This window comes from Adiantum capillus-veneris, chromosome 20 (assembly GCF_014529385.1).
Source record: "Adiantum capillus-veneris isolate H3 chromosome 20, ASM1452938v2, whole genome shotgun sequence".
In the NCBI taxonomy this organism is placed as follows: Eukaryota; Viridiplantae; Streptophyta; class Polypodiopsida; order Polypodiales; family Pteridaceae; genus Adiantum; species Adiantum capillus-veneris.
Genome location: NC_140950.1, coordinates 27,554,518 through 27,566,643, shown reverse-complemented (window position 1 = coordinate 27,566,643; position 12,126 = coordinate 27,554,518). Strand labels below are relative to the sequence as shown.

The window sequence follows — 12,126 nt, the reverse complement described above, 5'->3', positions numbered from 1 at the left end:
GAGGGCTTCTATAATCAGTGAGTGGAGCAGCGGGATTGGATATCATATAGGACTCTAATGGTCGCACTGGGAGGTGCCCACCACTAGGACTTATTCCGGGGTAAAGTGACTGAATAACAGCAAGGGTGTCACTTCTAAAATTCGCATCTAGTCGCAGCATGTCATAGAGGGACACTTGTTGGAAAGTGTTCTTCAAGACTGTCTCTGTTGTAAGCTTCTCTTTTTCTACCTGTTGTTCCTCTGATACCTTGATCTTCTGTAGATCGGAAACTACTTCCAAGAAAGCTTCATCAATATCAGAGAGCAAAGATTTGGATTCTTTCATGGCATTGGGGGATGGCTTGTTAACAGCTGCAGGCAGGGTATCCACTGGTGTGAGACTGTGTAGGGGAGTTGAACTTGTTGAAATGCTAAGACCGAGAGCGGCTCTCTGGGCCCGGGTGAGGACGCCAAGTGGATCCTCTACCAACTGTGGCGGCTTATTTTGAGGTGTAACCACGTGGGTAGAAGGGGGCGGCTGAGAAACGGTGCTAACTGCTATCAAATTGAGCTTGGGAAAGGCAAACTCATTCTGGCTTTGACTTGGGTTCGAAGTCGTGGATGCACGAATTTTAGGGCAATCCTTACTGTAGTGATCCTTCGTTTCGGGGCAATGACGGCAGGGAGGGGACCCTTCTGGCAGGGGGCATTTGCTTTGGTAATGCCCATATTCCCCGCATCTGTAGCACAAAATGGGCCAATTCAAAGGGCGAGTCGAAGGGCGAGGTGGTCCTTGCTCCTGGTGCATGGAGTTGGAGGTGGAGGCATAGAAGTTTTGAGGGGATGAGGGAGCATGGGTATGATAAAAGCTCTGAGACGGAAAAGTACTTTGCATACCTTGCATAGGAGGGGCTGTCAGCAATGGTGGCATATGGTGTGGATGGCCACAGGGAGAAACCAGGTTGGATGCCGGAGCTGTCCCTTGTTAAAGAGTATGACCAAGGCTTTGCTGTATTTGTCGCAATCCCTTGAGGTAGTAGCAATCCTTGTCCTCATGACCAGACTTCTCACAGAAGTGGCAGTAGACCCGAAGGGGACAGTCCTGTGGAGGGTGTCCTGGAGAGCAGCATGAGCTGCACCATACCATAGCCTTAGTCTCCTGCTGAGACCTAAGCTCTTCTAGCTCTCTCTTTATTTGATCCAAAGCGTCGTGATGTGGGGGCTTCTCCTGTCTAAGGGAGATTGACTTTTCCTCTATAAGAGCTCTCTGTAACTTTAGGGCTTCCAGTTCCCTGCGTAAAGAAGTTATCGGATCAGAAGGACTTTCCGAAAACACTGAGGTGGTCTCTACCTGAGGGGAGTTGGTGAACAGCTTCCTAGCCCCCTCTATCCTAGTAGCAACTGCAATGAATTCCTCTAGAGTGGCGTCGGGTCGGAGGCTCTCTCGTAGTTAAACAAAATGACAATGTGACAAAATAAAATACTATGGAATCCTGAACTACTAGATGTGAACTAAGCAGCTAAACAGCTAGCTGGGATAGCTAGATCACAGGAGATCCAACATCGGTCGCTGGCGGATCTCATCAATCTCCTCCATGGTCAGTAGTCTGACAGGCGTCATGCATGTCGAGCCAAAGTGATCCCAATCCTCTGATGCAGCCTCCGTCGATGCTGTGTAGTCCTCCGCAGTCGTGGGCGTCTGAATCTCCCCAGCTCAGTCGCTCGGTCGATCAGTGTGCCTCTGGTGTGAGGCGACGAGCTCTACTGTGGTAGTAACTCCTCCGGGTGTCCAGTGGCAGCTCTAAAGAAGTCTGTGATCTGTCTTTGAGATTGGCTAGCCTCTCCTCTCATCAGGCTCTCTCTGTGTCTGCGTAGCTCGAGCAAAAACAAACCCAGGCATCTCTGATCCTCGTACCGCATGACTCTAGAGAATGGTCCAAAGCCCTCTCTGAACAAGCAATGGAAGCGGCCTCGTATCTCGTAGTAGACGGGGCAGTGGCATGTGTAGTGCAACTCTGTCTCGGGCTCGATGTCACACAGGGGGCATGTCCTGGCCTCTGCTGGTACTCCGCTGTATCTCTCGGTCTCGATCCGCAGCTGGTGTGAGGATGTGCGTATCTGGCCAATAGCACATCGTATCCCATGAGACAAGTGGGTGTCCATGTATCTGGGCCTCGTCACAAAACCATCCTCCGTAAGCTGGAAGAGATGCTCTCTGTAGAAAGCCATCTTCGTGCCCGGCTCCTGCGCTGGCTGTATCCATGTCCTCTTGGTGTCTAGCTGAGTCAAGTCCTGGCGAATGAGCCTGGTGATCTCCGACTTTGTAAGAGTCAGAGAGGGTGCATCCAGTGAGTACTGGAAGGGAGGCAATCTGTCTATGCTGAACCCATGTGCCTGAAACCATGATGTCATCTCCCCATACCAGCATGCTGTATCTCCCTGCATGGCTAACTGTCGAGAGGAGTCAAGTGCAAGGCGTGCATATCTGTCTCTGGGAAGTTCCCACATGCGGTGTATGAAGGAGACAGATCCGGTGAGCGCCTCAACCACTAGTGGGGGGGCAGCTAGCTCTGCTCGTACAATAGCACGTGGTACTGAAGCCTTGGCTCTAATGAGCCGCGAGATCATAGAGACCAGAGGCTTCTCCATGTCCCCCCATCCATCACTACGGCCTGTCCTCCCGTGATGATCCAGTGAAGGTCCCCAAATCTCAACTCCATAAAGCAATGCAAAAGCCACCAAAGTCTCAAAGAGTCAGAGCTTCGTCCGAGGCTCCTAAAACTGAACCTGTGAACACATCCTTTCCAATCTACCCAATGCTGCATGGGCTCTGGTCAATCTAGTCTCTGCTGCCCTTTTCAATGAAAATGCTGGCCCACTAAATACCACTCCAAGGTAAGTGTAAGCATCTGTATACTCCACCTTCTGCTGGCCATATGTGAATGCTGGCGCTGACCTCCTGATCCACTGTGGGGTGGTATTAAACACCATGACCTTGGTTTTACCAAGGTTGACGGACAAACCACTTTCCTGGGCAAACCTATGCAAAGCATCCAAGTGACGTTGCATCCCATCCGGAGAGTCGGAGATCAACACAATATCATCAGCATATAACAATAGTGGAATCCATGTCCCTGTCAGCTGTGCACCTCTATCACCATCTCTCTCAATGTAGTCAGAAACCTCATCCACATACCTACCAAATTGAGTAGGAGAGAGCGGGCAGCCCTGCTTCACCCCAATAGTGGAGTACACCAGGGTGGATAGACCCTCTGGGGTGCGTACATGCCCTACTACTGACCTGTATAATGCCATGACCCCCCAAATGAGCTCTGTGGGTACTCCCATCTGCTGTAATATGCGCATCAATCTAGCTCTGGGCACTGTGTCAAATGCTTTGCGGAAATCCACAAAGCTACAATAGATCTGTCTCCCACGCGATCTGCCCTCCTCAATGATGGCTCTGAGTGTCAAGATATGGTCAAGAGTAGAAAAACCCCTCCTGAAACCTGCCTGCCCGGCTGCCCGTATCCCCTCCCTCTCTGCCCATCTACTCAGCTGCTGCTCAAGAATAGATGCGTACAACCGTGCCAATGTGTGTCCAATCATGATAGTGCGATTATTCCCAGGCTCCATAGGGTCTCCTGCCTTGAAGATAGGTACAATAGTACATAGGCTCCAAGTATCAGGCAAGCCCTCACACATGGCACGGTTAAACATAACTGCTAGAAGCTCTGCTAGTAAATCTCTGGCATGCGTGAAATGCTCAGCCACTAAGCCATCATGATCATATGCTCTCCCAGTCCTCATCCTGTCAATGGCCTTCCTCACCATCTCAACGGTGAAAAAAGCACATGTGTGTGGGCATGGATCGGAGGGGTCGGGAAGGGGGGACTGCTCAGGAACTATGTACAAAGATGATGCATACTGGCCCCAGGCCTCTGTAGAAGTGATGGCAGGGGGAGGGGGGGGGCTCATGAAAGAGCCGCCGTGCCTCACGTGAGTCCTGACTCAAGAATAGCTGGTATAGATCCAATTCTAGGCGAGCCAAAAATGCCCTCTTCTTCCGCCGCACTAGGCGTCGGAAGTCAATCTGTGACTATCTGTGAGTGATGTCCCCCAAAAGCACCTCCCTCTGAAGTCTAGCTCTAGTGTCCCGGCATTTCTCATCATACCAACTGTTCTGGGGCATGCTCCCCGAACAACGTCTTTGCTCAGGCTGGGTATGTGGGTATGCCTCTGCTGCTGCATCATGTAGTGTCTGTGTCAGTATAGTAGTAAGCTCCTCCAGAGGTCGCCCTGGCTCCTCTGTGCACAAGCGTCTGTAGATCCCATCTATGTATACAGAGTCCGTCTCCCGCGTGAAGGTGTAGCAAGTAGGGGCTGCTGCCCGTATCCTGTGCGCTACACTAAACTGAAAAGAGATGGTCAACGACACAAGAGCATGGTCCACTGCCACACCAACAAGTCTGGGTCCAACCGTGAGATCTTGGATACTGGAGATGAGGCTCGGCTGTGCCATGACACAATCCACTGTGCTGGCTCCATGTCTGTGTGGAAAGCATGTAAAACCCCCCGCAACGGGAAATCTACGTAGGCCATTCAAGATGGCCAATCCATGTGCAGTCCCCATGTCTATCAAGTGTCGTCCATACTCAGTGTGTTCTCCATCCTGTGATAGTCTGGATAGGCCCGTCTCTGCAACATCCAACTCTCTCAGCATCTCCTCTGAAGTATCATAAAATACTTTTTGATGATGGGCATTCCTAGCATTGAAATCCCCTAGAATGATGATGTCACCATCTCTAGAGAACTCCCATATGTCATCATCCAAAATAGAGAAGGGGGACTGTCCTCTGGTTGGTGCATAAACTGACGTACTCGGGGGAAAGTAGCAAATAGCAATGTAAAGGTATCTGCCTGTCTCTGCTCTCAATCTGACCCACATGTACCTAGCTTGCTCATCCCTGCGGGCTATATGTATCAATGGCTACAACTCCTCCCTGAATAACACTGCCACTCCTCCTGAGACCCGCCCTCTGTGCTCTGATCGTGTTTCCTGTCTACAGGCTGTCTCCCATCTATATCCATTAATGTGAGGCATAGATTGCCCCGGGGCCTGATGTGTCTCAGAGTAGAAGACGATGTCTCTTCCCGTAAAACTATCCTCAAAAGCACCCACATCAAGGCGCATAGATCCATTACAATTCCAGGTGGCAACTTTGAGTGTGGTCCCATAGGTCTCGCACCGTCATGTGGAGCGCCGCTCTACAATCACCACCCGGCCATCTCTGTAGAAGGCCGTCTTTCCCTTCTCCCTTGCCGCTTGAATCTCTGGCATTACCTCCCTCATATGCCCAATCTGTGTGAGAGTGAGGTCATCTTCAAGGAATATGCCCGTTTTCTTTAGTGTAGGGCGCTTCTTCAAGAAATCCTTCTTTGCCTCCATGGATGGGAAACGGATGATTAAAGCTCTCCCTTTTGAAGTCTCCCCATTGCCTTGTCTCTTCTTCCCTACCCTCCATGCCTTTGTATGAGTAGCCTCACTACCCATCATGCGGAGAAGTTCTTCGACTTTCCCTTCCACATCATCTCGGTCTTTTAGACCGGTTACTCTTATATGCAAGGCTCTAGTTTTCCTTCGCTACTCTTCTTCTAGAGTCATGTTGATGATTGTAGGAGTGGGGACGGATGTGGTTTCTTTCCCTTTCCCTTTCTTAGAGACTTCTATCCATTTCTCGGCCTCATCCGCCTTCTTCTACGTCTTCGTGATCACATCAATCCACGAAGACGTCTTTATCACCTTCTGTTTCTCCTCCTCTGTGATCATCGTACCTGCTCCTTGATGACCTTGATCTCCTCTATCACCGAGGGCTTGAATTCCCCTTCTTCCAGTCCACTGCTTACTCTATCCGCAAGCTCTCGCTTGAGGGCTGTGACCTCTTCTCTAAGTGCTTGTGAATCCGCCTTAAGTGCTTGTAGCTCTGCGTGCAAGTCCTCTTTCTCCTTCTTCCATTGCGCGCCTTCGTTGAGGAACATTTGAAGAAGGTTGGCCTTCTCTTTCCGCCATCCCTCCGTCTCTGCTTTCCATTCTTTCATCTCCCTTTCCATTTGTGTTATCCGCTTGTTTGTAAGCACAAAGGTTGTCTTCGTATGGGGCTTACATACTGGCGAAACGTTCATGGCCTCCACTGGCGAAGCGCTCATGGCCTCCATTGGCGATGCCGGTATAGCTCGACGCTCTGGCTCAGCTAAGTCCAGGCGGAGAAGTAATAACCACAACCCGAATGCAGTATATGCACTACCACAGCCCACTGCGGGACACTCAGTCTGCTCTGCCAAATATCCAGAGGCTCAGCCCCATTTTTGTTTATTCACGATACCTGCACCATGTGAATATATTTGTTGTCCTCAATTATGCATACATAATATAGCTGAAAATCTGTCTGCTGAGAGAGAGGCAATTCTGGAAATTCTATGCCTTTGAGAAAATTGCAGAACCAGTAACCTTGTAGCTGACGGGCTGTGTAGAGGGCTTCGCGGCAACAGCCAGCGAATGTAGAAAGCAGGTGGAGTGCAGCCCTGGGTGAAAGAACAGGTCGCGGAAGCAACTTGCAGGTTTTGCTTCAGTGAGGAGTTCGCGCGCTTCGGGAGTGCACTTGGCGTTGTTGGCTCCAACCTCGACGCAAAGCTTAGGCGCTCGCTGCTCAGAGAGAGAGAGAGAGAGAGAGAGAGCTGATTGCTTGCATGTTTGGTCAGAGAGATGCTCATCTTGATACCTTCCCTTGGCTTTTGTAGTGAAGGACCAGTGGGTTCCTCCTACGGTTAGGTTGTGCAGGACATCTACATCCTATTTTGAAGTACCATATCCAGAGATGATGAAATGGATGCGGATGATTTTTGGAGGCACAGCACAGGGGTTTTTCAGTCCCATGGCTGCTACAGGAGGTACTTTATGCCATTTTGGTACAACGCAGATTTGTGTAGGCTTTCAGCTAGAGCTTCTTAACAACTTTCATTAGGAGTGTATCTGTATCCTATGGCGAGAAGAAGAAGAAGAAGAGAATTTTAACGTCGTAGGAAACTATCCCAAGAGACCTTAAAGATCTATCCGACAAGGAGAGTTGAACTCAAGACCTGTTATTCAATAGGGAAATGACATAACCAATCTACCACTCCTGGGTGATAGAAAGGTTATACCATTTTCCACACACACACTTGGGTGAGAGAAATGAAAATGAAATGAAATGTAATATTGAGAGTGAGAGAGAGAGAGAGAGAGAGAGAGAGAGAGAGAGAGATTTCACATCTATTAGAGGCCAAAGTCGGCCTTAGAGACAAATCAAATGTACATGGATGTATGTCCTCCATCTATCGAGAAAGGACAAAAGGTACAAAATATACACATAAGTAGCTGTGAGTGCTATCTCTAGGGGTCTAAGAGCTTGACCAACAATATCAAGTAGAGGCAATATTTCTGTAATTTTCCAAAAAAAAAAACATATATAGAGCAGAAGCACCTTTAAAGGGTTGCTGTTTATGTGGGCAACGAGACTTTGCACGATGTTGCCTCGAGGGGGTTTCTCCTTTTGTGCCACAAACTGACAAATGAAATGTGTTAAGACAGGAGTAAGCAAGTGTGCTTAAGGCATCAGTAAGAATGAAGTTCACCTGCAGTACTGCAACAAGCATCCTCTTGATTGACTGCTCACTAGCCCTAGCATGCTTGAGCTTTTCAAGATCTAGAATTACATAACCAAAAACCTGCAAGATGATGCTTTCAGCTGGTGAGAGCCCTGTGTAACAAACGGTAACAAATAACACTCAGATTGTTCACACCCATTAATTATTACGTACTTCATCTATCGACACAGCTTCACGCAGCAAGAAATCTCTACCCTTATCAAAGAGAGTGCGTAAGTTCCCACAAAGTATGATCAATGGTGGAAGCTCCTTTCTCAACATACCTATCCACCGAAAACAATTAGGTAGCTTGACAACATATCAGCCATTTCGTAAAGAGAAACTAATTTGTTGCTACATGAAAATGCAACAAAGACCCTCATTATTTTGTTATGGGTTCCTATCATGTGCATTACAACCAACACCAAAAACCTACTACTCATTAAGTACACTACAGCTTCTTCTTGGTAACTTTAGTTTAACCATATGCCTTAACAAACCAGTATCAAGGCCAAATTCACCTTTTTTATACATAGAAAATAGAAAGACGATTAGTCATTGTAAGGCAACATAAGCAACAACTTCAGAATGCATAATAATGACTAAACATGAAGATATCTAACTATATACGATCATTTGGAATCTTAACTTTGTCAGGCCCTTGCTTGATAAACACATTAAGATTATCATAAATCAATTGGGCAAGCACTCTACTGAGCATACACTTTAAACATCAAAAGGGACTCACAAAATAAATACATTAAAAGAAGCTGTTATTGCTGGTAATATGAAAAGAGGTACTCACAAAAATCTGGCTTGGTTAAAATGCTTCGCACCACATTCCTTAAGAATATAGGCTTCTTATTTGTTGGGTCCTCCACCCATAACTGATCATGGATTTTGCATACCTGCATAGTGTACCAGGAGACAGAAAATAGTAGAAGATGATGCCATGGTCTCAAATTGAGACAACGTTGCTGAGTCAATTTATCCATTTGGCTAAACTTCAAATAGAAGTGAAAAGTTTAAATACTCCTCCCTTCAAGCGAAATCCTTGTCAGACATGCAATGGAAACAAAATTCCTCGTAGAAATGTAGACCTTCAAGGAGTTTTGCTTTATTAACTTCACTACAATAATTTTCATCACCTAGCTGAAAATTCTACTGCTGCGCTTCTCTTAGATGAGTCCTGGGCATTGAGTGCTCCCATCTGGCATCTCTTTTGTGCACATATTGAGGATGTGTCATCCTTTGTACACCAATCAGGTGTTTGAAGTTTGGAGGTTTGAGAAGATTTGTACAGTTCAAGGCCTCCTCACAAGAATCTTTATACACCAGACTTTACATGACTTTCTTTCATTGCAGCAGCAGAAAATGAAGATATATGCATGACTTTTGTTTTGCAGCCCACTAATTCAAACGAAACGATATAATAACTTACCACTCTAGAAACCTAGGTAAATGGATTGAACCGAGAAAAAAATTTGTGATAGTTGCACACCTTATATAGATCATTCTTGCTCAAACCCAGCAATGGCCGCACTAATAACAGGGCATGAATCACATCTTTTCCACCGTACTCAGGGATGCATCTGTGTAGTTTTGATATGAATGGCATCCCAGCAAGTCCAGCTAGGCCACTATGTCGAGTAGATCTGATAATGAACAACTCTATCTACAAGAGAAAAAAAAGACAAGAAACTCATAAAAATGGTATCTATTCATCAACATGTTAACAAACCTTTTTAAGAAATTAAGATTCGTCCCCCTTATACAGTCAGGCCATTCACAATAGAGTCCAGAACAATTGTACACAGCAAAATTACAAAAACTATAACCTACATGAGTTCAGAAAGATTAAGTTTACAAACTAGAAGAAGGGCTAGAATATTTGCACAAAAACAAAATGGATTAAACAAAATATACTTATGAAATGAAGAACAAGCAAGCTTAAAGCCATTTTTTCGACTTTGAAAACACCTAAGACAGAGTTGACTGGGACTTCCTTTAGGGCACTATGCGCAGGATGGGTTTTCAAATGTATGGATCAGAGGGGTGTCCTCTCTACAGATGCACTCACAATCAGGTGTTGCTAGTAGGCGGTCGAGGGGAGCAGTTCATGCTTACGCGCTCAGTACGGCAAGGCTGCCCTCTTGCCCCCTTCCTGTTTCTTTTCTATGCAGAGGCGATGAGCAGATTTCTGGCCTCACAGGAGGTTGGTTTGGGTGGCCTATGACACTAAGTTTGCTGATGACTCAGGCATGTTTTTGGAGAACTATGACACCAATTTGCACACGTGTGAGCAACCACTGTAGGTGTTCTACTGTGCATCGGGAGCATTGATCAACTGGCGAAAGACATTGGCCTTTTGGGTTGGTGATGCTCCCACGCCTAACTAGTCGCCTGGAGAGGGTTTTCGTTGGATCCCTTCACGGATGCCAGTTCGCTACTTGGGCAGCCAGGTTGGCTTGGACTTGTCACCAGAGCAACAGACTGCTCCCCTCCTCCCAGCCATCAAGAGGAAGTTGTTGCATTGGAGCTCAACACGGTTATCTCTTGCTGGCAGGGCTGTTGTGGCCAACCAAGTGCTCTTGGCAACCATGTGGTACATCGCTTCCTGCTGGATTTTCTGGAGTTCTTGCATCAGCCAGCAGCTCGGATTTTGCAGCTGATGCCAACCTTGTCATCAGCTAGGCAATACACTTGGGGTGCTATTGCCTGGTCCACCCTCACGGGCCCAGCACTTCGTTTTGAGCTATCTTCAGCTAGCAAGATGATTGTGATACAGGAGGGCTGGCCTAAACTCGAGCCTGCCACAGCTTACGCCTCAGGAGTGGAGCAGTGATAGAGAGCTCTGTTGGGAGCTCATAGGCAGCCTGACTCTTTGGTTCATTTGGAGAGTCCGTTGCTTCCGCAGCTTCGAGGCTCGCCACGTTCCTGTTAAAGTTTAGGCATCTCAAGTGAACTGCCCAGTGTGAACCCGGTATTTATTTTGGCTTTTAGGGATTTATTTCACTTATTTGTCAAAGTCTGGATAGGGCAATTTACTGAGGTCTCTATATAAGAAACCCTCAGCCCCCATTGTATTATCATCTGTTATCTCATTGCCTTGGTTGATTGGTTCAGTGCATCTCTCTCTCTCTCTCTCTCTCTCTCTCTCTCTCTCTCTCTCTCTCTCTCTCTCTCTCTCTCTCTCACCAAGAGGACATGGATACAGCCAGCACAGGAGCTGGGCACGAAGATGGCTTTCTACAGAGAGCATCTCCTCCAGCTTACGGAGGATGGTTTTGTGACGAGGCCCAAATACATGGACACCCACTTGTCTCATAGGATACGATGTGCTATTGGCCAGATACGCACATCTTCACACCAGCTGCGGATCGAGACTGGGAGATACAGCGGAGTACCAGCAGAGGCCAAGACATGCCCCCTGTGTGACATCGAGCCTGAGACAGAGTTGCACTACACATGCCACTGTCCCGTCTACTACGAGATACGAGGCCGCTTCCATCGCTTGTTCAGAGAGGGCTTTGGACCATTCTCTAGAGTCATGCGGTACGAGGATCAGAGATGCCTGGGTTTCTTTTTGCTCGAGCTACGCAGACACAGAGAGAGCCTGATGAGAGGAGAGGCTAGCCAGTCTCAGAGACAGATCACAAAATTCTTTAGAGCTGCCACTGGACACCCAGAGGAGTTACTACCATAGGAGAGCTTGTCGCTTTACACCAAAGGCATAGTGATCGACCGAGCGATTGAGCTAGGGAGATCCAGACACCCACGACTGCGGATGACTACACAACATCGACGGAGGCTGCATCAGAGATTCGGATCACTTTGGCTCGACATGCACGACGCCCGATTATGCACGACGCCCGATTAGACTACTGACTGTGGAGGAGATTGATGAGATCCGCCAACGACCGATGCTGGATCTCCTGTGATCTAGCTATCCCAGCTAGCTATTTAGCTGCTTAGTTCACACCTAGCAGTTTAGGATTCCATAGTATTTTATTTTGTCATTTTGTCATCTTGTTACTCTGACTTTGTATCAGATCCATCACATTGTAACTTTCTGGTCTCATAGGTCACTTTGGCCTTTTGAAGACGTTAATATAACATTTCATTTCATTTCTCTCTCTCTCTCTCTCTCTCTCTCTCTCTCTCTCTCTCTCTCTCTCTCTCTCTCTCTCTCTCTCTCTCTCTCTCTCTCTCTCTCTCTCTCTCTCTCTCTCTCTCTCTCGTGCTTTCTCACCTTGGTCTACACGCTTCCGCATTGCCGACTTTGACATGGTATCAGAGCATCATACGGCATAGACCTTGGCGGAGCGAGGCGTCCCAGAGGAGAAGACGAAGAAGTACTTGCCCACAGATTTATGCCCTGCTGGCTGCCTGTGTTTTTTATCACCTGGCATTTTTTTCCATCTGCTGCCCACCAACGCTGAATTCTGCCCAGCAGTGCCTGGC

At 47.6% G+C, this 12,126-nt stretch overlaps 1 protein-coding gene across 3 annotated transcripts in view; it reads right to left on the bottom strand.

The window, feature by feature from the left end:
- LOC147432272 (uncharacterized) overlaps positions 1-12,126 on the bottom strand; it is a 98,943-nt gene that overhangs the window by 48,059 nt on the left and 38,758 nt on the right. For 2 of the 3 annotated variants that reach the window (XM_086492231.1, XM_086492233.1), the window contains 5 exons: positions 9,164-9,337; positions 8,468-8,570; positions 7,837-7,946; positions 7,651-7,743; positions 7,500-7,580 (listed from right to left, as the gene is read on the bottom strand). In XM_086492231.1, the coding sequence (XP_086348357.1) occupies positions 7,500-7,580; positions 7,651-7,743; positions 7,837-7,946; positions 8,468-8,570; positions 9,164-9,337 (561 nt within the window). Of the gene's footprint in view, positions 1-7,499; positions 7,581-7,650; positions 7,776-7,836; positions 7,947-8,467; positions 8,571-9,163; positions 9,338-12,126 lie in introns of all 3 variants that reach the window. The other variant, XM_086492232.1, reaches the window with a different exon arrangement.